Source organism: Colius striatus, chromosome 2 (genome assembly GCF_028858725.1).
Source record: "Colius striatus isolate bColStr4 chromosome 2, bColStr4.1.hap1, whole genome shotgun sequence".
NCBI lineage: Eukaryota > Metazoa > Chordata > Aves > Coliiformes > Coliidae > Colius > Colius striatus.
In genome coordinates, this window is record NC_084760.1 from 118,130,447 (window position 1) to 118,157,944 (window position 27,498).

At 40.4% G+C, this 27,498-nt stretch overlaps 1 protein-coding gene and 1 long non-coding RNA gene across 4 annotated transcripts in view; one reads left to right on the top strand and one right to left on the bottom strand.

Annotated features, from left to right (window-relative positions):
* LOC133624809 (uncharacterized) overlaps nucleotides 1-27,498 on the bottom strand; it is a 189,177-nt gene that overhangs the window by 158,783 nt on the left and 2,896 nt on the right. The gene's annotated exons all lie outside the window — the stretch shown is intronic.
* Nucleotides 7,327-26,870, top strand: FERMT1 (FERM domain containing kindlin 1). Of its 3 annotated transcripts, none has more exons than XM_061990490.1 (15): nucleotides 7,327-7,420; nucleotides 11,464-11,636; nucleotides 12,501-12,734; nucleotides 14,203-14,349; nucleotides 14,962-15,175; nucleotides 16,104-16,206; nucleotides 16,968-17,075; nucleotides 17,940-18,071; nucleotides 18,216-18,265; nucleotides 20,509-20,633; nucleotides 21,529-21,635; nucleotides 22,356-22,577; nucleotides 23,227-23,351; nucleotides 25,203-25,344; nucleotides 26,567-26,870. In XM_061990490.1, the coding sequence occupies exons 2-15, from the start codon at nucleotides 11,486-11,488 to the stop codon at nucleotides 26,738-26,740; spliced, it is 2,034 nt and encodes a 677-aa protein (XP_061846474.1). In that variant the 5' UTR covers nucleotides 7,327-7,420; nucleotides 11,464-11,485; the 3' UTR covers nucleotides 26,741-26,870. The 3 variants fall into 3 exon arrangements, with proteins under 3 accessions (XP_061846474.1, XP_061846475.1, XP_061846477.1); XM_061990491.1 differs by lacking the exon at nucleotides 7,327-7,420 and adding an exon at nucleotides 7,726-7,791; XM_061990493.1 differs by lacking the exon at nucleotides 7,327-7,420 and having other exon boundaries at nucleotides 11,474-11,557.

Here is a 27,498-nt window from a genome sequence, read left to right on the forward strand (position 1 = left end):
GGAGGAGACTGCATGGAGAGGGAGCTTACTGGAGTCAGAGGTTAGTCAGAATAGCCAGGCAAAGCCCTGCTCTTACCAAGGGATACAAGTGATCTTCAAAGACCAGGAAAAAATCAGTGCTTTGGATTTAGTGACTCATGGAGCAGTACAGCATCTCCTACCAACGTGCTGTGGCATTCATACCCAGAAGGAAGTGTGTCAGCTACTGAGTCATGCAGCTCCAAAGGATTGGCTGTCGCCAATCTAAATACAAACTATGCCCAGCCCTGTTCAGTCGTAACATTACCATAGCCCAAGGTTAAGCTCATCTCCCAAGAGCTTTCTAAAATCAAAACCTTTCTGGTTATAAAGAAAATATGATTTTCAAATCCAGGCTAGCAGGACCACAGTTGAAAACCCAGCAATTTCCCTGCACACACATTTTGCCTTCTAACATGAAAGCGCCTGCAACACAACCTGCCAAAGGGACTGGAAGCACAACTGATTGGCCACTTAGGAGCAAACTTTAATATAGGAGTGGGACTTGTGTTTTTATACTACTGACCTACACTTGCAAATCCCTGGAGGTAATTTGGTCCAGCCTATAAAAAGAAAGAGTTGTAAAGCCAGCTATATTAAGCTGTTATGCAATAGAAAGCACAACTGTGCTGAACAAAACCAGCCTATGACAAGAGAAGCAAACAAAAGCCATGAAGTTCTCTGTAGGAAAAACCAATACTTTTCAGCTCACAAGAGACTTTTAATTAACTTGTTCTCATTAAGTGAAGAGATAATTTTACAGAAACAACCACATTAGTGTAATCAGTTTAGAAGAATCCACATTCAGAAACAAAGGATTTTTCAAGATCTGTCTATTAGAAAAAAGAAGCTCCATTTAGCTTTACTCTTCCTCTGTTAAATGTATTCACTTCCTTTCATCTAGAGGAAAGAAGATCCTAACTCCAATTCAGTTTCATCAAATCCTTGAAAGCCTACCACAACTTCTGATCCAATTCTTTATGTATTTTGTATTTTTAAGATTCTTTCTATGTTTCATGCAATTACTCATGAATTGCACCTTCCACTTCACCAATGTATACATCTCTTCCCTTCATCTGCACAGTAAAGACTAATAATATGACCTGCATGCATCACAAGGGCTCGGAATGACAAATAAAGAAAGAAGTGACAAAGTAATGAAATTAGGCACAACTAGTTTGCTAAAGCCATAATACTGGTATGGGATTTAATTTTTGGGAAGGTGCAGCTCGTGACTGAGATCTTCAAGGCTTGGTAATAGAGGCTTGCCTAATCACTTCAAAAAGGAGAGTGTTTGTTAGGATAAGCATTTATCTGTATTGAATGATGAGAGATACAAGTACTATTTAGCCAAAACAACAACCCACCTTTCCAGTGTCAGACACAGTAAAAAAATCACTCATGGTTTGATCCATCAAGATCCCGCAGTGTTCACACTGAGCCAAAGCACAAAGGAGCACCTTCAATAGGACCATTCATATCCCTAAGTTAAGCGTCTGTTGAAGTGCTTTGCAGAACTGAACCAGAATACGTCATAATACCTTTAGGAAAAAAGGCTCATGTTAAGGGAAACTAAGGCTAGGAAAAGAAACTCCTCTGACAGTGTACTCCTTGTGGTCTGCCTGAAGAATTACAGGTGTTCAGAGCAGAGCTCCTCTGTGAGCAGCCACAAAACCCCTGCTCAGACCTATCTGCTAGAGATGATAAGGTCTGACAGGAAGGAGGCAATTTCCATCTGAAGTAAATCGTCCAGAACAGCATCTGCAAGCTCATTATACCCCAAACAGAGATTGGTACAACAGCCAGCTCCTTTTGCCCTTAATAAATTCCACACAAAAGCATGAATGACTTATATCCAACATTACCATGTCCTCAGGTTCTTCTGCCATCTGTACAGTACAGCTGCACTGGTTCTAAACCCAGGTACCCTCATTGCTGAGTCTTCCCCTAGCAATTTAAGGTCTCATCAGTAAGTATTAAGAGATACTTTTTAAATAGATAATGCTCCAGACAGACATTGTAGTCAGGTAGGTTAAAAATATCTACTGATATACACATAAAAAATAGAACTACAGAAGAGGCAGTATGGCTTCCACTATTTGTTTTTCTTTAAAAAACCCTCTTTCTTTAAAAATAACTTTTCTTTAAAACCAAATGTGCCCTTCGTAGTCTGCAGTGCTGGTCAGTTTTAGTCATGTGGTCCCTGTTAGTAAGGCTGCAGTGGCATCTACTGGTCACAGCCCGGTGAGACAGGCAGTATTTCTGTCAGCTTCAAGTTTCTCACGTGACAGGGAGTTTTTCAGGCTTCTTGCACAATTTTTTTCCTCTGCTGCTTTTCCTTATCGTAGTCATTTATTATTGCTGTTAAGTTGCTTTGGAGATGTTACAGCAACAGATATTGCTGCGGCCTGTCATCGACGAAGAGATAAGTAAAAACCTCAGGGTATGAATGCATCAACTCCAACCAACCCACAGTTAGTCCTACCGGTTGTACAGACAGAATCCTACCAGTAGTACAATACAAGTCGATGCCATTTGGTGCCTGGATTAGATGGGCTTCAGAGAAGGCATGGGACAATTATTTCCAGCGAGGATATTTGGACCCCCCTTAGTCTGTTTGCCACATCTTGCAATACTTGTATTTCTTTAAGTACTCAGAAAGATCTGCATGAGTGAGATGTGATCACATGAGATGTGATTCAGGTACAGTTAGAGAGAAAAAAAAGCTGGACTCAGGCTGATATAAATGATTAAATGAGACTTGTGCACATGTGTGTCAGCTCAAGGGAATAGTTTGCCACTAGGGAGTTTCTCTTTTATCAGTGCTCAGCTCTAACTGCAAAGCAAAACTAAACAAGGGCCAAGTTTGAAGAGCGCAGTTAAGCATTGTATTATAGCTCTCAGTTTGTGGAAATTCAAGTATCCAACACTCACTTGATCTTATGACGAAGTCACAGTTCTCTTCTGTTACAGGGAATAACATAACTGATCCAACTGCCAGTGCAAGTACAGGCAAGAAGCCCAACATTGGGTTAGGGCCAGAAAACAGGACAGATGTAAGTAATGCTACTACTATGACAACTGCTGTTTTAGTCATCTTTAAACATGACTCTTTTTTAAAGGAATATTTAAAGCAGTACTTCAAGGCTTGAAAACTTTGCCAGTTTTTAAAAGTCGTGCCCTGTTGAGATTTTTTTTTCTCACACTGGTTTCTAAACAAGCAATACAATATTTGCCATCTGTTTTGGAATACACTTCAATCATATTTTCTTCACTGTTCTCAAAGTCTAGCCTTGCTGTCAGAGGTGAAACTCTGAGAAACATGAATTAACATGAGGGTAATAATAAAATCATAAGATTTGGTAATCCAGACAGAGATGAGGCAGGGACATGAAAAAGCCTACCCTTAGGCACAAGAATCTGCAACATGATTGCTCAGAGTGTTAACTGCGCTACAGCTTCCACTAGTCAGTCACAACCCTTGTGGGGAATTCCAGGTGCTGCTCAAGCTCTTTGGAAAATGATGACGCCAATTTAGATGCCAGAATAGAGACAAGAAAGTCTTTCTTAGTTTCTGTTTTTTAAATGCTGAATCTAACATTTAAAAAAAAAAAAAGCTATACAAGAAGTTCTACTTTTAGATGGGAAATCCAAGCTTAGCAACGCAGCAGTCACATTGCTTCCATCAGGAATTATTCACTCAGCAGAGCTGCATAGCCTACTTTTGCATCAGCATCATTTCAGACAAAGTCTGCTAGTGCATTGCTTCATGGACAGACGCAGCCTTCTATCCTGAACCAAGCTATGTGGACCAGGAAAGATCTCTTCACTTGGTGTCTTCTAATGCAGGCCCATAAGCCAAATCCAGACAACACAGCACAGTTATGTGGCCCCCTTAGAGGCAGAGTTGTTGCCTCTACTCTTTCAGGACTGTGGCCCAAAGGCCAGGAAATGGGCAGAAGCAGCTCATAGGACAGGAGCTCCTTGGAAGTCAGCACAGATCAAGCACCACTGTTAAGTCCTCTGTGAGCCTCAGGGTCCTGAGGCAGCAGCACTTGGCTCCTACCAGCCTGACTTAGAGCTGGGGGCTCTGCAAGACCTCCCAAACTGGAGCAGAGGAATACTTGTACAACTCTGCCTCTACCACCTGAGGCTCAGAAACACCTGATTTATATCAGAACCACTTCACAACCTCTAGTCATTCTTTTTGCATTAATGGAATAAGGCTTTTTACTTTTACCCTGAGAGATCCCCCCTATTGCTGCTCCAGTCTTCCTGGGGCAAAAGACTGTCTTTAGTCAATCTGCACAAACATATAACACTCAGTTTCATTTAGATTTTCTAAGTACAGCTGTAATATTAAAAGTATCTAAAAAGGATGAAGAATAACTTGGAGTAGCATTAATATGAACAATTTCAAATGAAATAGGTCAAACAAAAGTGAGTCTATCTTAAAAGCTTCCATCCAAATAGCCTCAATCCAGCTTCAGGTAATATCTCAGAATGTCATCCCAACTGAGAAATAGTATCCTAAGCAAAACACTTACAATAAGAGCATGTAATCAAACAATCACTTTGAACCCAGTCTTTCACATTCCAGTTTGGGAAGGAACAGTACCAAACCCTACTTTGCCCTTGAGACTTTCTCTTCATCTAAGGATTTTAGCCTTAGTTCCACCCTCTGAAAGACGCTGAAAGCTGTGTAGCTTTGCACAGACTCCCTAGCCACTCCAGTCCTCATATTTCCTACTTGCAGAAGGAAAGCCAGTATTTCTTTTCTCACATCTGTAACAAAGTTGTCATTAATGTGTTAAAATTTTTCTTTGGATCTACAAGAAACAAAACACAATGGAAGTGCAGACTAAATCCACTGGCCGACATTTTATAGAATGTTATCTCTTTTCCTCTGTAACTTTAATGTACACAGTCAGGCATAATAAATTTAACTCATAACTTTTACAACTCCACAGCAGGTGTTCAGATTCTAAGGGCAGAGAAGGAATTAACCATGCAGATATGTATTTAAGGACAGGATTTTCAAAACCAGCCAACTTTTAGTTAGTACCTGCTCCTTACAGTCCTCATTTGACAGAAGCACAGAAAAGGTGACACCAGTAATTTCTGAGAGCCTTACACCATTTAACACATTTGACAACTAAGTCACTAATTCATATATTTATATTATGCTAAAGCCTGAAAGATAGCCCAAACCACCGTTTTTTGCTCTGTATTGCAATCACTGGACTGAAGAAATGTAAAAGGCTGAATGGTAGGATGAGTTCATCCTTGGTCATGGAAAAACAGCTCTACTTTCAACTAAAGCTTTGCAGAGGTTCATGACAGAGGCCTGAATCATTAAATCAGCTGTCTGGTGAACATACGCATCATTATGGTCTGTCTCAAGGATTATTGTCCTTGGTTTGTTCTGTGCCACTGTCCCTTCTCTATTCCTTGTATCGAAGGGGTTTCTGACAACACTGTTCAATGACTCAGGCTTTACACTAGACATATCAGCATTTCATCATGAGTTGCTTTTCAAGCATGACACAGAGAGAGACAGAGGGTCGACGGACTTTCAAAATCCTTCAGAAGCACCCACACCCAGAGGCAGATACACTCTTTGCCATCTTGACTCATTGTGGATCATTGCTATCTGCTCTGCACCAAAGAAAACCCAGTCTCATCAGCCCCGGGCCAGACTGGCAGTAGAAGCTTCAACTCTCCTAAACCAAGAGTAAGATTCAGGGGATTTCTTTATTGTTCCTTTTAATCTGAGTATCACTTAGAGAACTTGGATTCAGAGATTAATTTTTCCAAAGTTTCAGATATTTAGACCACGATTACTGGTTTCATCAAACGGCAGTATAGTCAATCGATATCAAATCATAAAGTATTACACTTCTCATCTCAGCCACTTATTACAGAGAAAATGTTAAACATGGAGGCCTACAGCTTTTCTCAACAACTTTGTCAGTATTGCCTGGTACTCATTCTGGAGTTTACATTGATTAATTGGGGTTTTTGTCAGTAATGGGGGGCACACAAGAGGTATGCATTACTTCTGCACCTGTTTAACACAACAACAACAACAAAATCATCTGCCTGACTACCTTGTCTCAAAGGCTGACTTCAGAAATCACATTACAAAATAACTCTAATTCTCCATGGGGAGAGAGGGAACCATTGTTTTCCATCTCCGCTCTTTGGGAAAGTCTGCTTATGGACAAGTATTACATCCATTACAGGGAGGATGTAAAAAGACTCTAAAGTCAGGCAGGTTGGATAGGAATGTGTATCTGGAGAGCAGATGCATCCATGAACTGAAGTGACCTCATCACTACTTCAATTTTAATACTGAGCAATTTTATTTTATTTTTTCAGTGCTAGAGGGAAGATCATAGTTAACATACAGAGGTCCCCAAATGAAACAGAAGATGCTTAATCCACACCTTGTGTTATCCATGGTATGTCACAGATACATTATACACTTACAGACTCTAGAGGCTCGTTTTCCAGGTTATGAATTTAATCTGAAATAATTTTTTCCTCAATTTTCCTTTTTCTCTTCCCTGTTGTTGGTTTTGGTTTGTGGTTTGGGTTTTTTTCCCCACTGTGTTTTGCTATACTATCAAATAAGTAACAAGTTTAAGGCAAGAAAGGCTTTCTATGGGGAATGCCATTTCTTGAAGGCAGCCTTGCTTCATTCCAGTCAATTCAACCCACTTTTATTTTGTGCACCGTAACACATCCCTACACCACAAATACACCTTTCTGTTATTGGGCATTGCTCCCTCAGAACTAGGTTTCTCTCACCAGTCTCAAAACTCTCAACAACTGCAGCCAGAAAGCAACAATGCCTTGTACATCCAATGTGGCTCAATGGCCTTGGAGTTGCAGTGTTGCAGTTATATTTAACTGAGGTGAAGTCCCCCAACAAGCTTCCCTTCCTACAGCACGCCTCAGTAGCTCCACTGTCACTGCTATGGGTTTCACACCCAACACCACACAGGAAGGCTTTGGGGACAGGAGGAAACCTTTTAGGCACGGTCACTAAAGAGTGACTTATATTTACCTAGTTATGTTTTCAAACACTAATCAGTCTTAAAGCAGACTCATAGATGTTTGAAATGCACTGTAAAGTTAATATTTAGCTTTTAAAACATATCTCTGGTATCTTTGCAACAGTTCTCACTTCCTGAAAGGGCGATATGTAAGTATTTCAGATAAGGCTTTGCCACTCTGTTCTTGAGGGAAGCTATCAACTTCCCCCCACACTCTTCAGTCGTGGCCCTGCCACCTCTACCAGAAAGAGCCTTTTTCGTGCCTCTGTTTCTCACCGGCTGCTTCATCCGCAGAACAGCTCCGGATCTGCAGTGGCCACTATCGTGAGCAAACAATTCTGGTGAGTTAGCAAGCTTTGCCACATCTGCTGCAGAGAAACCCTGCAGAACAACGCGGGCAGAAGGCCTGGCACTCCTCAGGCTGAGGATCATCAGCAACGGCCGCTCCTCAACGACCGAGGATAGATGAGGGCAGAGCTGCCCGCTGGCTTCTCCCTACCTGCCGGCACGACGGTGCCCGCCGAGCGGAGCGGGGCAGGGCGGAGGGAAGGGAAGGGCCGCCCACCTTGCGGGTGCCGGCAGCAGGGCCGGGCTGGGCGCCGTTCCTCCCCTCCCCGCTCCTCCCTCGCAGCCTCTCAGACGCCAGGTGGAGGCGAAGGGCGCAGGAGACGGGCAGGGAGGCGAGGGACGGTGCCGCCACCGGAGACCGCAAGTGAGCGGGCGGGCGGGCGCGGGGAAGGGCTGCGGGCCGGCGCCGGCGGGGAGGCGCGGGGCGGAAGCGCGTGTGGCCCCGGGCCGGCGCAGGCACAGCAGCGCAGCCCGCGGCTGGACACCTGCGCAGGCGGAATGCCGGGCAACCATGCATACAGAGATATAAACATATACTTAAGTTCTTTTTCAATTATTTTCGAGCGTTCGTAATCGCTGCAGTTTGATCCGACCCCGGTGCCCCGCGGGGAACCTCCTCCCCGGGGTCACTCCGGCGGAGCTGGCACTTCCTCAAATGCCGGCTCTGCCCTCCGAGCTCTGCGGCGGGGGGACCAGGGACTGGCTCTGTATTTAGCCCTCTCCTCCCAGCAGTTACCCTCCGAAGGATGCCAGGGCACTACATAGCTTAGAAGTAGTCAAGAAAACATCATACTCTGGTTTTCCCCTCTTCACGAGGGGAGAAGTAGATGTCTTCCTGCTCTAGAACGAGTGTTTCCACACAAGGTTTGAAGTTCGGGGCTGTAAGGGCTGGAATTTGTGGGGAGCTCAATCTGTAGAGTAATTGCTGCTTTTTTATAGCTGTGTTGGCTATAACGCTCTGTAGAAATACTGGCTAGAGTCAGCAGTAGCCTGGAGATATGTTTTTGGTCTTTTTGAGCTCCCTGTGCCAGGTCATACAGCTGCAACCCACGTGGAGCCCAGGAACTGGGGCGAGTTCCCAGAGCAGATCCAGTCACGACCTGAAGGTTTTAAGACATGGAGCATGCACAGCTTGCCCTGGCGGTTGGCATTTATTTAGGGTTTAATTCCCACTAGTTAGTTGTCCTAGTTGCTTAGCTTGCCTCTTTTTTGAGACTAGGCTTTGTTTGTGCTGCCTACTCCAACAGTTTTACTAGTGCTGGTGTTTTCTTATCATCAAACTGAAACCTCCTGGTTTGAAGGGGAAGTGGGGAAGAGAGCAGCTCTAGGGCATCACCGAGTGCCAGGATTAGCTGCACCGAGGCCATGGTTTTCCAAGCCAGAGTTTCACCCGCCCCTTGGGCTGCTCATTTCCCCCATGTCAGCACAAGCATTTCTGTGCAGAATTTGACTGGAAAGCTAAACCAAATTTTTAAATTTGTAAAAATATAAAATATCCAGATGAGCTCCCAAATGTTTTCACTGGCATGAGGGAGGGTGAGACTGCTGCTTTTCTGTAACAGTACTGCCTTACAGTGGACTAAATGTAGGCAAACGTATAATTCCTCTGCTAGATTTTGTACCAATGCTCCTGAAATGAAATCACAGGGTTCTCATGCTTAGGCCAGCTGTAGATTTATTTATTTTTAAAGCTCTTACTGATGCTTAGGAGCATGACTAGTGGCATTTTGACTTTTCTAAAGTCAGGATTTTTATTTTGCATACCTCAGCTTAGTAAATGCACGTGGCACATGGCAGCACGAATTTAAAACCCCAGCTGTATCCTGGAGGTGGAAGAGCCATAGTGTTTTCCAGTGTCCAGTACAATGTCTTCATTTACCAAGCAAGGCAAACAAACTTCTTGGATAAGTATCAACCCCTGTTGGTTTAGGAACTGTTTGGTGAAAAGGTGTAGGCTGGTACATCCAAGAACAAAATTAACAATAGCATTTATTCCTTTGCATAAAATTAGCCTTTCGGAATCATGCGATTTTGAAGTTTCAGTTTTCTGAGTTAGGGCTGTCTGTAAGTCATCATGATTTTAAGATTTCAGGGCAGACTCCCAGTACTGTCCTAGTGAAACTCCTTGTAAGATGATTTTCCCCTAATAGGATGGTTTTGAGCTGGACAGATCAATTCGTTTATATTGTCATTCATTTAGGGGCAATCAATCTCAACTTTAACAGATACACTTTCATTGCCTTTCCCTTTGGGATCACTTTTCCTTATTATCAGAATTTGTCATTACTACCACATTTCTATGATGCCTTTGATAGGGAATTTTATATCAGCAGGGTTGACAGCAGGCACAGCCTATGCCCAAAGGATTCAAGGAACCACGTCTACAACAGTAGTATTCTGAGAACAGATTTTAAAAGAACTTCACTGAAACAGAGTTAGATGACTTTGATTTATGTTGTACTACGTGACACATGATTTAACCAGATATCAAGAGTCTTCCTGTTGAAATTCTTAAAACCAGAAGATGTTAAGAAACGTGATTAAAACATGAAAGTCTGAGGAAGATTAAGCTGGAACAGTCTGGCTGTTTATGTGCAAGAGCCTCCTTGCCTCCAGAAGAGAACCTCAGAGTGAACGTTGAACTAGGCTTTGCCCTGGAGCAGTATCTTTTGGCACTAAAAACCTCTTTTATTATCTAATCAGTAACATAAAGCTTTGTTGTTATAAATTTGGTAAATAGGTGAACTTAAATTTTCACTCTGTCTCTAGGCATGCTATATTTAACCTTTAGCTTAATTTTATGTTAGTGTAACCTCAGCTAGTCTGATCTTGTCCTGCAGTCAGTCCTAGAAACAGCCATTCCTTCTCTCTTCACTCATGATAACTGGCCCTGATTTTTCTGGTTTTGACCTGTTAGGGTAAAGGTTTTAAATTACTAAATACTTCTTTTTAAAAAAGATCTTCAAAAGCCTGTTAACATTGTTACATCCCCTCTAGCCTTCTTTGTAAACAATTCTTAAAGGGCTTTTGTGTCAGAAGCAATCTGTGTACAGTAACTTTAACAGAGTGTCTGTGACTTGGATTCTCAGGCATGGCTGAAGTCTGCAATAAATGGAACTCATCCACTTCACTTGCTTAAACCTCAACTGCAAAGGCTTGGTTTGGAGTTCAGTTTAACAGGACACTAATTGCAAATCTCGCACCTTTTCTCACTGGTTAAATATCACAAATCCTTCCTGCAGCATCAGTCACCTTGTAACTACAAACTCTCTCCAGTAATTAGCAGAACTCTCCTGATGATAACCAAAGCTTCTGCTTTGAGCATCTTCTCTAGTTTGGCTTTGCATGATTACTGTTTACCTGTCCTGGCAGGAGCCTAGTAAGATCTCAGACAATTCACCCTGCTAAGCTAGAATAGATGCCTACATCTCCGTGCAAGCAGACAGTTAGCAGAAATGGCAGCTATTTGCCTGAATATTACTGGCAGAGAGCCGCTGAAGTTATTTGTCTCCTTTCTCATTTATCCAGATACGTAAAACTGTTCTCTGGTGTTGGTCCCGTGAGGCCGAGGTGACAGAACTGTAAATGTAAACTTCCATTTGCAGTGAAAATTACAGGTGCAAGTGTACAAGTCATGAAATTCCTCTGTTCACCACACAGGTTGCCAAAACAGATCCCCACCCACAACTGCGGGCTTTATGGTGTACAGACTGGCAGATTAGAACTGTGTACTGAGGAAACCCACGTTAAAACTAGGCTAGCTCTACCCAATTGGAGACGTTTTCTGGGCAAGGTGTGGGGATAGGCACAGTGGGAAATCACAATTAACCCCCAAAATCCCACATGCTTATCTTGCAAGAGTAATCCAAGGGCAGAGTCTAGTTCAGAGGTAAGAAGATAACACATCTGAAGTTCCAGACAAGGCCACTTCAAAGTCTTGGCAGCATGGAAGTCTTTTGAGACTACAGAGAAATGCATTTGTTTCAGAGAGTGGAAGAAAAATGTCCTTGTTTGTTTGTTTGGTTTGTTTTTGTAGAGTTTACATAGACTTTTCCAAAATGATTTCCTCAAACGAATATGGGTCTCACTCCTGGGAGCTCTTGGTGACAGTTGATCATCAGCATGAAGAGGTACAAAAGGAATTTTTACTACGGGTCACAGGGGACCTTCATATTGGAGGAGTAATGCTGAAGTTAGTAGAACAAATCAGTGAGTAAAGACTTGTTTAATTTACACAGTGTTATTAATACATGCAGCCTTCCCTCTGCTTCTCCACATTTTGGAATGGCACAGCCTCTTGCTTACTTCTCAGTAATGGTACACAGAGCACGCAGGTGCTGCAGACTCAGGGTTTTTATGTGGCAGAACCCATCCCTGTCTGTGACTAACACCCTCTACCATCACAATGCAAACAAAACTTTAGTTTGTTTTTTACTTTCAGTTAGACAAATACACTAGACTAAACTAATTACAGTTGGCATTTGGGAGGTCATCTACCCTTAGAATTCTCCACAGAATTGACAGCAACAATGCTTTATCTCTTTTCTTATACATGTGCTTTTCATGCCGACTTAGTCAAGGTTTTGACACCTTGCAGGTCAGAATAGCTTACTGCTCAAGAATAATCAGAAAAAAGCCACTGTTCTCCTCCCTAAAACTCTTCATATGAGTAATGAACTAAGTATTCTATCTGTTCTTGATTCAGCAACCCTTATTTATGCTGGATGTTTTTGAAGTACAAAATAAACAATTTTTACTTAAGCAAAACACCGTTGATTCCATATTAGTGAAATGAGACAGTCACCTCTTGGCAGACTTGTCTTTCAGAAGTTTCTGTAGGCAACCCTGGTCAGTCATGCACAGACCACTAAAAGATGTAACTGTGCCACACTCAGCACCTAGGTTAACTCTTCAGGGAAAACAAAGTTCCCAGCAGCTGCACATGGATTCGGTCTCAGGAACTGTATTTGCTGCTTTAATGTAAATAAATTCTCTGCTTGCAGGGCACTGATTCCAAATCAAGCTTTTTGTATATTTTCTGCATAGTTTAATACCCATTTTGCATTTTCCTAGAAATATCACAAGATTGGTCAGACTATGCTCTTTGGTGGCAGCAAAAAAATTGTTGGCTTCTGAAAACCCACTGGACGCTCGATAAATGCGGGGTGCAGGCAGATGCTAAGCTGTTCTTTACTACTCAGCACAAAATGCTGCGGCTTCGCTTGCCAAACATGAAGACTGTGAGACTAAAAGTCAGCTTCTCTTCTATGGTATTCAAAGCTGTCAGTGACATCTGCAAAATTCTCAGTAAGTAAAGCTAAATCCAACTAAGTTGGAGTATTTTATGAGGTGAATTTTTATGTTAAGTCTTTACTCATAAACTGTTTAGCTCAAGGGGAAACAATAGATTGAGTTCACCCAAGCACAGAAGAGAGATTTTCTGGGTTTTGGTATCCAGTGCATGTCAGTGGTTCTCAGTCTTTGTGATTATTGATGCACACAGCATCAGAAATGTGGCCTGTGAGCTGCAGCAGTACTAATTAGTCCATCTTGATGGTTTTGTAGGGATCCTCACCCTCCTTCAGCAGGACTGAGTCCTCCTTATTCTGTGTCATTGACTTAAGACCTTGAGGTTAACAATCTCCTACACCAGCCTTCACCATATGCAATTCTACTGGCATCAACTGATTTATCACCTATTTTCAAAAGCATTCATGAAATTCAACTTGGCCCATAGGTTAAATATATTCACTTCAGAAGGAGTAAGTTTTAAATGTTCAAAACTCAGGTCAGGGCATAGCTAACTACTCTGCATAAGCCCGTGAATGTGGTCCCCAAGTCTCTACTCTTTCCAGTAATGGAGCACCTCCAAGTAGAGGTGAGGTTTTGGAGCATGCCAGACCTGTGTGCCTGTGATCAACAGCAAAAAGTCAAGTCTGCAAACAGTCTTCAGGATCTCTTAGTTTCAGAATAAAATCAGGATTAAAATCCTTATTTAATTTAGATCTTCAAAGTTTAGCCTTATAACATGTTCATCTTAAAAAGGAATTTACCACTTCATACCACAGTGCAGCAATTTAATCTTCTAGCGGTGGATTGTGAAAGGTATAGTTTGTCTTTATTATACTTAAGATCTCTGAATAAAGTCATGACGTAATTGTTCAACTGGTATTTGGCCAAATAAATGTTTCTAGCCACATTTTTCCTTCAGATTGGGTCAGTACAGCAACATTTCTCATGAATGAATACTGTCACAATAAAAGCCTTTACTTACCCCAGGATAAATGTTTTTCAGAAAGAAACTGTCAGGTTTGCAACTGACAATACATGTCTGAATCACTAGTGCATTAGGGAATAGTGTTTAGCCAAGACAGAATATTGTCCATGAAATATAGTGAATAACAAAAGGCACAAACTTCAAATACAGTGGCTCCACTTTTGTTATTGCTTCTGAATGTCAGACACTTCACCGAGGTATGCACAAAGGTGATTGCAGAGCCATTAGGGAGAAAAAGGTTTTTCCCTGATGTTCTAAAAGTTAAGCATTTAAGCAGGCTTAAATCCCATAAAAACTCACTCTCATAGCCCAAAGTCTTTGCCCTTGTTGTTGAATTACTGGATTTTCCACAGCTACTGCTTTCAACTTGCTAAAAATAAAATTCAGATTGCAACGTGGAGCTTCCCTAAATGCTATTACCAACCATGGGAGCTTTTTTAATGTAATCTGACAAGTTTCAAATGTTTCGTCTTGTTTCACTTCCCAAATTTCCATTAGACATTAGACGACCAGAAGAACTGTCTTTGTTGAAGCCATCAGAAGAGAGACACAAAAAGAAAAAGAAAAAAGGCAAGAGCAGCAAAGAACCTGTTACAGAAGATATTGTAGACCTGTGTGACTCTCCAGTGAGTTCTGGGTTATCAGGTAATGAAAAATCAACAGGATTTTATTCCTCTGACTGGAAGTGAAAAAGAGGAAGAAATTCTTTGTTACACAATTAAAACCAGGGAGACTAGTTTAACGCAGTTTAACTGTGTCAGAGAGACACAGTTGGCCTGAAATTAGTGTCTTCAAGTAGTTACTGAAATCTTCATGATACCAATATTCTTCTGCTGTTTTTTTCAAATGTTTTCCTTGCCATTGGTACAAGAAAGGCCACACCAGAAAAAAAGGTGAACAGCTGTGTCCCTGCACAAAGGATGTGCTACTGCTCTTTGAAAACGTGAGACCACTCTTAAAATATTCAAAGCATTTTAAATATTCAAAGTTTGGTAACCTGCAAGGAAAACAAGAAATAAAGGCTTGAAAGTATGTTTTTCCTATCTCCCAACACAATTGGGATAACCTCGCAGAACAAGAGCAAGCACTTTTTTCCCTGAGGTCACTTCAGCCGTGAAAGGACAAGGCTGGCTCTAAGCAGTACAGATAGGAGACTTATCTTGAAAGAAAAGAGTCTTTTACAACAGAAAGTGGCAGACTACCTAAGTCTAAAGTCAGTTTTCCCTGAAATCATACATTATTCTTTCTAACTTGCAGGAAGTCCAGGTTTATACAGCAAAACCATGACACCCATTTATGATCCTGTCAGTGGGACACCAGCTTCTTCTACGATTACTTGGTTCAGTGACAGTCCCTTGACGGAGCAGATCTGCAGCATCCTTGCCTTCAGTCATTCCAACTGTTCTCCAGAAATACTAGCGGAGATGTACCAGCCTCGGAGCTTGGCTGACAAAGCCAGACTCAGTGCAGGGTAAGGTGCCTCTCTGAGATCTTTGTTAGCTGGCTTAACAAGAGTAGCATTAAATCAGCTTGAAAGTAAACCCTTGATACATGGCAATTTTGATACTTAAGAACATGTTTTGATCAAGGTTTTGTTTCAGAAATAATCTTATTTAACATTCTTGGTTAGGCAATTTTGAAGTGATGTAATGTGCGGATTCAAGACTAAATTCTGTAGTTAGATGAAAGCAAATCCAGTTTAGCACTGTGGCCATGGCTAAAGGACAGTTTGGATAGCAAACTCTGAAGGCATTAAATGCCAAGTGGAAATCCACACGTAAATTCAATAAAGCTGTAATGCATTACAAATAGGTGACTTACTGGATCACACACAAGCAAACATTGCATATTGTACACCACAGAAGAATACAGAACACTGGAGGGTTTAGTGGTGCAAGTGTTGAGAGGATTCTCTCTAGCATTAAAATACAGATTGTCTTTTTTAGATCTGTGGCACGCTTAACAGTGACTTGGGTATTTTAATTAGATTTCACTGAAGAAGAGAAGTAGCTAGAATTAGAAACCAGCAAATACTGAAATGAAAAGTGACAGTTCTGAATACTACAGGCACACTTTTGCCCTGGCTTAAATGACATTGTTCTTTTTGGAGATCAAGAAGAAAGAATCTTGCTGCTGTAGGTCACCCCAACAACTAGTTACTGCTCAGTTTCTGGCTTCTACTCCTGTTTTGAATAGTGATGGAGAAGAAAAAAAATAAGAATATCATAGGTATTGTGCTTATACAATGCAAGTTTGAAACCTATATGAACATTCTACCTTCAAATTATGTGAAGTTTCCTAAGACTTGCAGGAATTTGAGCTTTTGTTTCACACTGGAGCTCTGCAGGTGTGATAGTTTTTCCTGTATAGATGAATTTGTGGGTTCTTTTCTTCCGCAGCTGGCTAGATTCATCTCGATCACTTATGGAACAAGACATTCTGGAGGATGATCTACTTCTTTTACGCTTTAAATACTACACTTTCTTTGATTTGAATCCAAAAGTAAGAGCTTTGTTTTTATTGCTATTTGTTGTTTGCCTGCTTTCATGTCAAGAAGCTATAGCAGAAGGATACTAAATTCTAGCTAGGATTTGTTACAGACCCTTCAGAGATAGAATTCAACATCTTCCCTTTAGCTAAGGCTGCACTTTTGCCCTCTGGACAACGAATCACCATTCCTCACCTGAAATCTTAAGCATAAAGATGAGTTCTGAAGAGCACCAGAAACAGTACTTCAGCTTATTAACCAAGTAGATAATAAGAAACAATCACTATCCAAAACATGGATAGGAAATTAAAGCAGTTCACAGTAAGATCAGAAATGTCAAGCCAGTGCAAACACAGAGCCAGAACAAAAAAAGCCAAGCACAAAAGAGGGGAAGTGAGGAACAAGAATTTCTGTCTTCTGACAGCAGCAAACTGTTGCATGTCACCTTCGTATCTGCCATGTCACCTTATTTTCCCTTTCATATTCTGTTAAACCAGTTCAAGGCCTACTACCACAAATGGGGATATCTTAATCTCCCCTTCTGCTTCAGCCAAGGATTCCTGATTAACTTTCTGTTGGATCAGCAAGCCACTGTGACCCTACACACAATCACGCAAGCTAGCACAAGAACAGATGGGAACGTACAGTGGGGCAGAGGTGGGGGGGAGGAAAGAAACAACCTTTATGGCTTCAGCCCAATGTTAAGTCTGCTGCAGCTGACTGAGTCTATAGCTTGATGGTCATTAATGACCAATGTTGTTCTTTTTTGCTACAGTATGATGCAGTGCGAATAAACCAAATATATGAACAAGCCCGTTGGGCCATCCTGTTAGAAGAAATCGACTGCACAGAGGAAGAAATGCTGATCTTTGCTGCGTTACAGGCACGTACTTGATTCAAGTTGCAAAACCTGTTTTCTCAAGAGGCAGGCACAAGCTAGGACAAGACTAGGATAAAGCCCAAGCCAACAGCTCTGCTTGGCTTGAGGGTCTGATATTTGAGTGAGAAACAATATGCAGCATCCATCAATTAATCTAAATTCAGTAGCAGCCCACCATTGTTCAACCTGACACAAGTATGACAGCATTTACTAATATTTAAAGCAAAGTGTACTCAGGATGTAACTTTCATACCGGTCTATTCTGAAGGGGATTACTGTAAGTGTTGCTTCCCATACCATCTACCATCCTTTCACATATTATTCCTTAAAATTTCTGTACATAAATACATAAGTTGACAAACAGAAAAAAAAGCTGTAATACCATGTGAAGATAGGGAGTATGCAGCAATTTCACATGACCTAGAGTGGCTTAGTCTTTGGCTGTAGGTAATAAGGCACAAATGTTTATTAATAATAAACTGCTCCCTTTTAAATGCAAATGGAGCTGCCAAAAAATTCAGAGCCTGCCACTGCAGAACACCACAGAACCTTGCTGCCAAGTTTCCACCTGGTATGGATGGCACTTACAGCTGACAGTACTAGGGATGCCAATGTTAGCACTGAGTTGGGCTTACAGAGCAGGGACAGTGAAGGAATACAAATACTGGCAATTAAAATAGGAAATTCTTATCAGTAATGGTCCAGGAGATCATAGTGGACATACCATTTCCTTGTGAAAAAAATCATGGTTCCACGCTGCAGAACTTCATGCAGTTGTCAACAGCCAGAAGTGGCCTATTTCCATCTGCTGTGATTTTGTGTTGCCAATTGGTCTGCTGACTATTTGATATTGATGGTTTATTTCAGTATCATGTAAGCAAGTTATCCTTATCATCAGAGGCACAAGAATTCTCCTGTGAGTCAGAAGTAGATGAAGTAGAAGCTGCACTTTCTAATCTGGAAGTGACACTGGAAGGTGGAAACCCAAGTAAAATTTTGGTATGTCCTTTCAGATCCCAGAGTTGCTTTCACTGTGTCAAATGCATTGACTGATCAGCCCACCCGGTTCCTGAGTTTTTAATAACGTTAACAGACGATTAAAAAGTGCATTGTACTAAAATTATTCCTAATTATTCCTGCTAGGAGGACATCACAGATATCCCGAAACTTGCTGATAATCTCAAGCTAGTTAGGTGAGTCATTAAAACTAATTATAAAACATACTAATCAAAAAGCTTATCCATACAAGAGATCTCTTGGGTTTTTCATTCTAATCTAATGGTAGATCCTATGGTTATAAATTAACAAATGCAGCACAGACAGGTCTAACTAGACTAATATCCTCTTCAAATCTTTCTCTTACTGCATCTGAACAAGCTTCTCAGAAAATCTTTTTTTGGGTGCTGGGGTAGGTATATTTAACACTTAGTAAAGGACCAGCCTCTTTATATTTCCTAGTGCTCATCAATAATAATCTCTAAACAAAAGAGTCTACAATTTTGTTTTCAACCACATATTACTGTTTTACCAATGGAAAACTAGAAAAAGCTTCCATCTCTCCCTGAGAAGAATATCTGAAAGGAACCCTGAGGATTGGTTGATTTATTTATTGTATAAACAAGAGAAACAAACACATCACCCCTTTCTAGCCAAACATGGAGTCTGTATTTTCAAATATCAAAATGAGTTTCTGTGATCCCACTGCAATATCTTGATTTATGGGTTATTTAAATTACTTCAGTGACCTCAAGTCTGTAATGCCTTTTAGCACAAAGCAGTCTTCACATTTTAGAAAGACAAAAGATTTCTATTGTACACATATTTACTGGATTCATTCTGTTGACAAATCATATTTGTAGTCAGTGAACTGAAAGCTGCACCTGGAAACTTTTAACTGTTGTTAACTGCTAAAAATTAATTGTTAATTTCCAATAGGAATTTTATTTATCATTCAAATTACTAAGGTGGCCTAAGATGAAAAGGAATTTAAGCCTTTTAAATTCTGTCAGCTACTTGCTTCTAACAACAGATTGATGATATTTCCTCCGTTTGCTTTTAAAAGCATTCAGCAGATATTTTTAATCATGCAAAACCTCCTATATACATGAGAAATTACTTACTAAACCCAAGACATTGTAGAAACTAGGTAAAGTGTAAAACATTTCTTTAACGAAACACCACCACTTCGTTGCTGTAATTAGTTAATAGTAAACCTAAATGCAAAGCTCTGCATAGCATGCTGCTGACTCTATACATATAGTGAACTTCTCATTTATTCACAGCATGCACCACATTATCACACACGTAAATACCACTTCCACATGCATGAGAAAACCACGGAGAATTAAAATATTCAAACCAAACCAAAGCAACAGAAACATACACTCAAAAACGTTTTCAGCTACTTTTGAGAGTAGAAAAATAATTTTCCTGTTAAATCTAAAAGAACTGATAGTCCCTTCGTTTTTAATTTTTTTTTTTTTGTCTGTGTACCAGAAAACTAAACCCCAAAATATTTGGCACTTTTTGACAATCCAAGTTATTTTGGTAATTTAAACATTAACATTTGTGTTTTCTAGAAAGGAGTCTAAATTAGGATTTCTGGAAAAGCTCTTGAGAAAGAGCGAGTAGGTATAATAAATCACCATTTTACACAGCTAGCTGTATAATCTTTATTGCATTACCTTTGATTGAAAGGAAATTACTAGTTAGTGGATTTCTTATGATTATTTTTTATTTAACTTCACCGATGACCCTTGTAGCTAAGTTAAGTATTTCTCTACAAAAAATAGTACTAATACCTCTGTTTTTGTCTCCTGAAATGTATTGAATCTGGCATTTCCCCCCTACAGCCTTCATCCCTCAGTGTATTCTTAGCAGAATTCATTACCATTTTCCTCTTACTAAAGAGAGGTTGAGCTTGCACAAAGATCATGTTTCACCATTAGTACCTGCCAGTTAATTCAATTAAATAAGTCAGTTTGCATTAGTAAAGTATAATTAAGCTGAGGAATATCTTCATCTGTCTACATGTGTGAGGAGCTGGAATAACACTCCCTTAGTGGAGGACAATGACTTAAACTTGAAATGATTTAACTTTTCTTGGAGTGCTACAGAACTTAATGAAGGAACAGAACTTTGTTGTGTTAGATACTCTTCAGATAAAGCCAAATAGATGGTCTCTACTCCCTTACAATTTAATGAAACAAGTCAGGTTTATGGGTGCAAATCTTCTAGATATGGAGCTATGAAAAACTGAAGCTAATTCAAATGCACATGAACAAATTAATGGGTTTTATTGGCACAGGTATGAGTAACCCAGCTGAAGCCATCTGTGTGACCTGAAAGCAATTTGAGATCCACAGTAACATTTTTGAGTGACTTAATTTGTACATTTCGATATAAATAAATGTGATTTCTTTTTTTTTTCTTTCAGGCACAAGAGGCTGGCAGTCAGAACTGTCAAACCATATTGGTTTGTCTTCAAAGACACTTCAGTGTCCTATTTCAAAAACAAGGAATCTGCACAGGGAGAACCTATTGAGAAACTAAACTTAAAAGGTAGGAATTTTCTTTTCTTTTTTTTTGTTGCATTCATGAAATGAATATATCCACAAATCCCTGCAAGACTCAGGAAGGCAAGCACAGTAGCATTTAGTCTCAGAACCTTTTCAGTTACTAAGCAGGCAGACCACATCTGCAGAAGAGATCTAAACTAAAATGATTCAATAGATTAACCCAAACCAAGATTATCCGGTCCTGGCTTGTAAAATGCCATGTTAATTATTACATTAATTGGCAGTACTCCCCTCTGTCCCTGGCAAAGGCACACTGGTAGTAGAGGATTATGCATGATGCAGTGGACAAGAATACCACAGGTTGCACTTAGATACTGCAGGGCAGAGACAGCTCCAAGGCCTAGTTTTTCATGCATGGGGATTTCCATAACTACAACCAACTGTAGGTACTTCTGGAAGAGAAACCCTGGGTCTACACACAGCAAACACCAGCACCATATATAGTCTCCATCTATATCTACTCCTTCAGTGACATCATTTGGTCAACATCAGGGAACCAGTGATGCCCAGGATGCATCCTAGAAGAAACCTTTGAAAGAACATTGACCCCTGTGAACAAATGGCTCTGCATACCAATCTTCATATCCTCAGTAGGTCAGATAAATGCACAGTAAAACTAGCCAGGGTGGCTGGAATCTCAACAAGTAGCCCACAGCCTTGGTGTCCCTTGTCACAAAAGGGAACTGCAGGCAACCTCCACTCCAGCCAAACCAGGAAATGAACTAGAACAGAAACCTTTAATTGGGCCTAAGCTTTGAAAGTCTTGGCTTTTGATCTCAAAGAAAAACAACAATTAAGTACCGTTTTTTAGTATTAATCAGTACTTAGTGACAGAGTAATTAAATAAATTCTTTATTTTCTGATTCTCTGTGATCTAGGATGTGAAGTTGTACCAGATGTAAATGTTGCAGCAAGGAAGTTGGGAATCAAGTTACTAATCCCTGTTGCTGATGGCATGAATGAAGTATATTTAAGATGCGATAATGTAAGTAATAATACAAGGGAAAGTTTGTATTCCAGATTGATTGGCAGATTGTCCAGAAGACTCATTGCCCTGTTCTATAATTTGTACAGAAAAATAATAATCGTCTAGAAAAAATAAAAGATGCTGCAAAGAGTTTATTATCTGCATATTTAGTAAAACATAAGAAGTATGTGGCAGCTGAAGAAATGCTTAACAGCTAAGGGGACAGAAGGACAATATTTCTGTGTTTGTCATTAGTTTGCAAGTAAAACTGCTGTAAAGAAAAAAAGGAACAAGCCATTAAAAAAGTAAAAAGAAGTTACAGTATTTTGTTCCATGTTTTCAAAGCACTGAGGTTTGGGATTTGTTCTCTTAATTAGAACTCTCCCCAGTCAGAAGGTGGCAGCGTGATAAGGATCTTACATGAGTTTTCAAGGTCAGTTGTGTTGAAGTATATTAATCTGTGTAAAAATGTTCATTAGGTGGAAAATAGTCATGCAATAAAATTTCCAAGATAATCTATTCCAAAGTACTGCATTTTTTTTAAAATTTAAAACCTGAAGTCCTGAAGGAGGAACTATCCCAGTCAAGGAAGAACAGTGTTATGGTAACTATATATCCATGCAAATTAAGCAGAAGAACTCCAGAGCGGTTTTCATCCACGCAGTGAAAGATGTGTGAGCAGTAGCCATCTTCATAAATGATTTCTCCAACAATATCAAATAATTGTCTTTGTTGCAGGAGAATCAATATGCTCGGTGGATGGCTGCTTGTGTCTTAGCCTCAAAAGGCAAAACAATGGCCGATAGCTCCTACCATCCTGAGGTCCACAAGATCCTTTCATTTCTACAGATGAAGAACTGGACTATGTCTCCTCAGGCTGTCTCTGATCCAGAAAGCATAGATCTGAAACCAGAATGCTTCCTCTCATTACGTTACATCAAAAAATGCAAGTCCAAGCAGGTATCTTGAGCACGGTTTAGTCATTGGGTATGGATGGTTCCCATAATTGCTTAGGGTTAAGGCTGGATCAAAGCATCTTTTGGAAACCATACAGTAGAATCTTCTTCCAATACTCATTTGTCCCTTTGAGAGAGGCTTTTTCTTTAAACCAAACACGGGGACAGGTCTCTCAGCACTTCGTCCAAGTACTCTTATGTCCATACTACCTCCTAAGTCACTCATGTTCTCCTGATAACACTGTTTCTGAAAGTCTCATCAGAGTAAGGAAGGGTTTTAAGGATAGGAAGTTACTGTCAACATCTTAACAGTATCTTCCTGTCCTCTTGGCCTGGATGCTTCCTTCCTCTTCATCTAATTCCTTGTCCACTGCTTTTGCTGCAAAAGCATTCAGCCTACCCATCCTCAGAAAAGTCTCCAGATCAAGATGCTGGAGCTAAACCTGGTGCAGCACAAACCCAGACCTAAGCCCCTGCTGTACTGTTCTGCCCTTGTAACTCAGGATCTGTCCCCAAGTGCTCTCTGCAGTGCATCTGCATGAACAGTGACAACTAAGTATCTGAACATGGCATCAGAGCTAATGATGTTTGATTTAGTGAAAGGGTATTTTTGTTCTCTGGTCAACTGAAACCTTTCTCCCTGCATTTCCCAGCTGGCTGCTCGTATCCTGGAAGCCCACCAAAATATATCCCAGATGACCCTTGTGGAGGCCAAGCTGCATTTTATTCAAGCATGGCAGTCCCTCCCCGAGTTTGGCTTATCCTACTACATTGTAAGGTAATCACACTCTTAAGCAATGTCAAGCTGCCATAACGTGTTCAAGTCCAGTGATTTGCAGGAAGTTGTTTGATTCCCTGTTCTAGAAACAGTCTACATTTTTTCCCCCCTACAGACCTTTTTTAATTGTAGTAATTTCCATAATGCTGTTTTTTTTTCCCAATGCAGTAGCACTTGGTAGCTCCATTCCTGGAGTGAGACTCTCCATTATACCTGCCTTCATGCAGACCCATTGGGTTTTGCCCCAAGACACACATCAGTAGGATTAATCCCTTACTGACACAAACTCGCTAAAATGTAAACATTGCCTGTCTTGTTGATGTTCTCAGGTTTGCAATTTATTTGTTCATTCCAACTCCTCACCAGATTTAGCAGATTTTTTGGATTTTGGATCAGATTTTATGATAAAATGCGTTTTGCTGAGCATAATTTCTTTGATTTTTCATTAAGAAAACAGCAAACACGATCCCTTTTTCAGGAGAATCTGGAAGAGCAATCAGCACAAGAAAGATTCTGTTCAGACCAGTTTTCCTGGACACTTTCCTTGAATATGACAGAGTTCTGACCTGCACTCTTTCTCCTTGACAAAAAAATACCAAAAAACTGAAAAGTACTGACACAACCATACTTGGAGACACCTTCTTAAATTTATGCTTAACACCTCTTCTAGGGCTGCTTAGGAATCATCTGTGGTATAAATTGAAACAGCTGGGAACTGGCACAGAGGCCAGCTGGCAGAGAACAGCCCAAATCTGTACTATTAAACTTTATGACTTCCAAAAATGCAGTAGCCTCACGTGAACCACCAGATCATGCTGGTCCTTGAATGTACCTGAGAGTCCTTTGAGTGAGGACTGCTTGGATGCAGCCAGAATTCTGCTTGGGATTCTTCTAGCAATTGAACAGAACACTTGTTCAGTGCTAAGGAATGGTCCCCTGGCACTTCCTATGTGTCAGCACTAATTCTGTTAAACAAACCAACCAACCCAACACCTAAACTGCATTTTGTGGCATGAGCAAAACACCTTGTGGTGAATTTCTGCAAACCCATGAGCAGTATCTCAGTGGGGCTATTAAGAAAGGCACAAATTGTGGTCCAGGTCACAGTCTCCCTAAGGGCCAGCTTCATCCAAGGAAAGAAGGTTCCAAAACAGGATCAAAAATATTGAAAATATTATCAGCAGATAGATGAGTTTCTTCCAGCTTTCAACATGAAGGTAGAGGAAGGTGGTTTCTTTACCAGAGAAATCTTTTCCTAACTATTTCCATCTCTATCCTCAAAAAGTTCTGATACTTAGATTTATCTTTCAACTCCAATCAGAAGAAAGTTGAAATGCTAAAATGGCTTAATATTTTTGTAACGTGATTTACACTCTGAAACATGTATAGATTGCTAACAGAGTTGTTTCAGTAAGTTAATATTGATATATAAAATATTAAATATATTATATACTTACATAATTTAGGTGAATATAAGTAGAAGAACATGTTTCAACATTTATGAAAGGAAGGAAGGAAAACTATTGTTGCCACTTTTCCAGTAAAAATATAATAAAATTAATGCATTTTGCCAGAACAGTGTATTTTAACAGAAAAACAATGAATTGAGAAGATTTCAGGCAGATCTACCTGGCATATTGTTTTACATCTTATATCATGGTTGAACAGCCTACATTTTTGCTTTATACTAAATATTATTCTAGAGAAGGGTCCAAGCTTTCCTCAATCCCAGGCGGTTGTGACTTTTCCCATATTCTTTACTCTTCCAGAGGAGGGTAGGTGAAATGTTTCTCTAAGGGGAAATCATTGCAAACCAGACCTGCTCAAAAGTTTGGAGGTTTTGTTTTTCAGGTTTAAAGGAAGCAAGAAGGAGGATATACTTGGGGTGTCCTATAACAGGCTGATACGGATAGATATAGCCACAGGAGATCCTATCACAACATGGAGGTTCTCCACCATGAAGCAGTGGAATGTGAACTGGGAAATCCGCCAGGTAAAACTGGAAAGGCGTTCTGCATTCAGTCATTATGGTTTAGACACTGGAAGATGCTTTCAGAAAATCTTTTTAAACCCCAGAGGGAAAAGACTTCAAACATGTTTTGACATGTTATTAACTAAGCTGTCTAAAAATTTTCTTAATGGAGTCTGTAGTCAAAATTCAGAAACTAAAAGATCTCCAGTTTAAAAGGTTCCTACCAAGTTTATTCTTTATACGTTGCCCTTGATTTTGATGGGGTGAAATACAGAGACACAAAGGTAAATCCCAACCAATTATGTTTACTGTTCTGTCACAGTAAAAATCTGATTTTAACTGTATAGTCCAGCTCATGCATCATCCTCCAAACTGTGGTGATTCAGTCTCTTAAAACAGACTGAATACAGGAACCCAGGTTGTCTTTTAAATCCCAAAGTGAAGTTGGGAGGCCAAGGCACAAGCCCCTCTGTGCATGCATGTGGGCATGAGAAAGAAGCTCTGTTGTCTGATTTCTTTCAGGGTGCTCCTGACCCTGATGAAGGCTGCTCAGTCAGGCCACGTTGCCCAGCAGTCCACTGGGGAATTTGGGTTTGGAAGACAGTTCTGTAAATTGTAGGTTTCTGAGGTGGAACTTAGTGTGACTGATATAAATTCAAGCAGCTTGGAAATGGTTCCTGCTTGTACAGTTTTCCACATCCATCTGCAGAAGCCAGGAGAGATCAGATACAACCCCTAGAGTATCCCCTGGGTCAGAATCTCTAATTCTGGGTAAAGCTGCTGGGTTTGCTTTAAGTGTCTCAAAAAGGGAGTCACCATTAGTCACTCAGATCAGTTTGCTGGATTTTAGAACTGACAGTAGTCTGAAATCAAAACCTGGACCCCAAAAGCAGATTTAAGTGTAAAAAGCGAGGAGTACCATTCCTGCTCTTCTCAGTGGCTTCTCAGTTAATAAGCCATTAGAAAAAAAAAAAATCAAGCTAAAAGCATGGTTTTGTTGCCTGCCTGAACCAGCAACAAGATTATGGCCACAAGAGGGCCCTGCCATAGCAGAAAATTAAGAAACAAACAGACAAACACCCTGGACATCCTGCAGACCCAGAAATCTTTACAGCTCTTTGTTAGCAAAGACAGGTACTGCTTTATCACAGTATTTGTGGTCCAGTTGTGCTCTCCCATCTGCTCTTTTTCCACAGATGCAGGTTATCTCTGTTCCTGATTTTGTCCTGTGTGTTTTCTTTAGGTTGCAATTGAGTTTGATCAGAATGTATCTATCGCTTTCACATGTCTGAGTGCAGACTGCAAAATCATCCATGAGTATATCGGGGGCTACATCTTCCTGTCAACCCGCTCCAAAGACCAGAATGAAACCCTGGATGAAGATCTGTTCCATAAGCTAACTGGAGGTCAGGAGTGAGGTGAAGTAAACTCTCTTCCCTCTGCCTGCTCCTCCTCACAGCTAAGAAGACCAGAGATTAAACAAAAATATCTCAGATTGTGAATTGCTGACCAATAAATCTTGTACATGTCATTCCAGCTCGTAATAAGACTGAACTATTTACAGATTTTGTTAAATATTGAAGCCAAGGTCACTCAACACACTACAGCAACTCCATCAACACCAGGAAAATTAAATGATCTCTAGTTTCCTTTTATACAGCTAGAAGTTTTTAAACAAACTGTGTCTAGACACTGAGCAATTTTAATCTAGTATTTTTAATTGGAATAATCTGGTTTAATTATCTAGAAAACAGTTATCTTGAGGATATTGTTCAGCAAATTTTCTTCTCTGTTACAGCTGTGCAACTCCCACTGTTGAACTGGCCATTGTTAAAAAGGCCAGCATTTAACAGAACTAAAGCTGAATGAATACATCTTTTGAAGCTATATTACTTGTCCAACATTTGCACTGATTTCCAAAGTCCTGCAGACTGAGCTATCACAAGCCAAGCAGTGATTACACAGTTGTTCAAAAATGTGGCACCTGTGTCTGCCTTCATCCACTTCAGTAGTTCCCTTAAAGCAGAGCTACCAAACACCTAAAACAAAACATTAATCTTGGCAAAACTGGATTCAAAATCTTGACTTTTTTTTTCTTTTTTAGGAACTTTGTAAATTTCGAGGTTGCAAAACATGCTTTAGGTACTGTTGTGAATTATTTGCCTGTTAGAAGGG

Excerpts from the sequence above, each read along its gene's own strand:
- FERMT1 (XM_061990490.1), top strand. The coding sequence starts at position 11,486 with ATGATTTCCTCAAACGAATATGGGTCTCACTCCTGGGAGCTCTTGGTG. Across the intron at positions 11,637-12,500 it reads GAAGTTAGTAGAACAAATCA|AAATATCACAAGATTGGTCA; the intron begins GTGAGTAAAGAC and ends GCATTTTCCTAG. Across the intron at positions 20,634-21,528 it reads TGAGAAACTAAACTTAAAAG|GATGTGAAGTTGTACCAGAT; the intron begins GTAGGAATTTTC and ends TCTGTGATCTAG.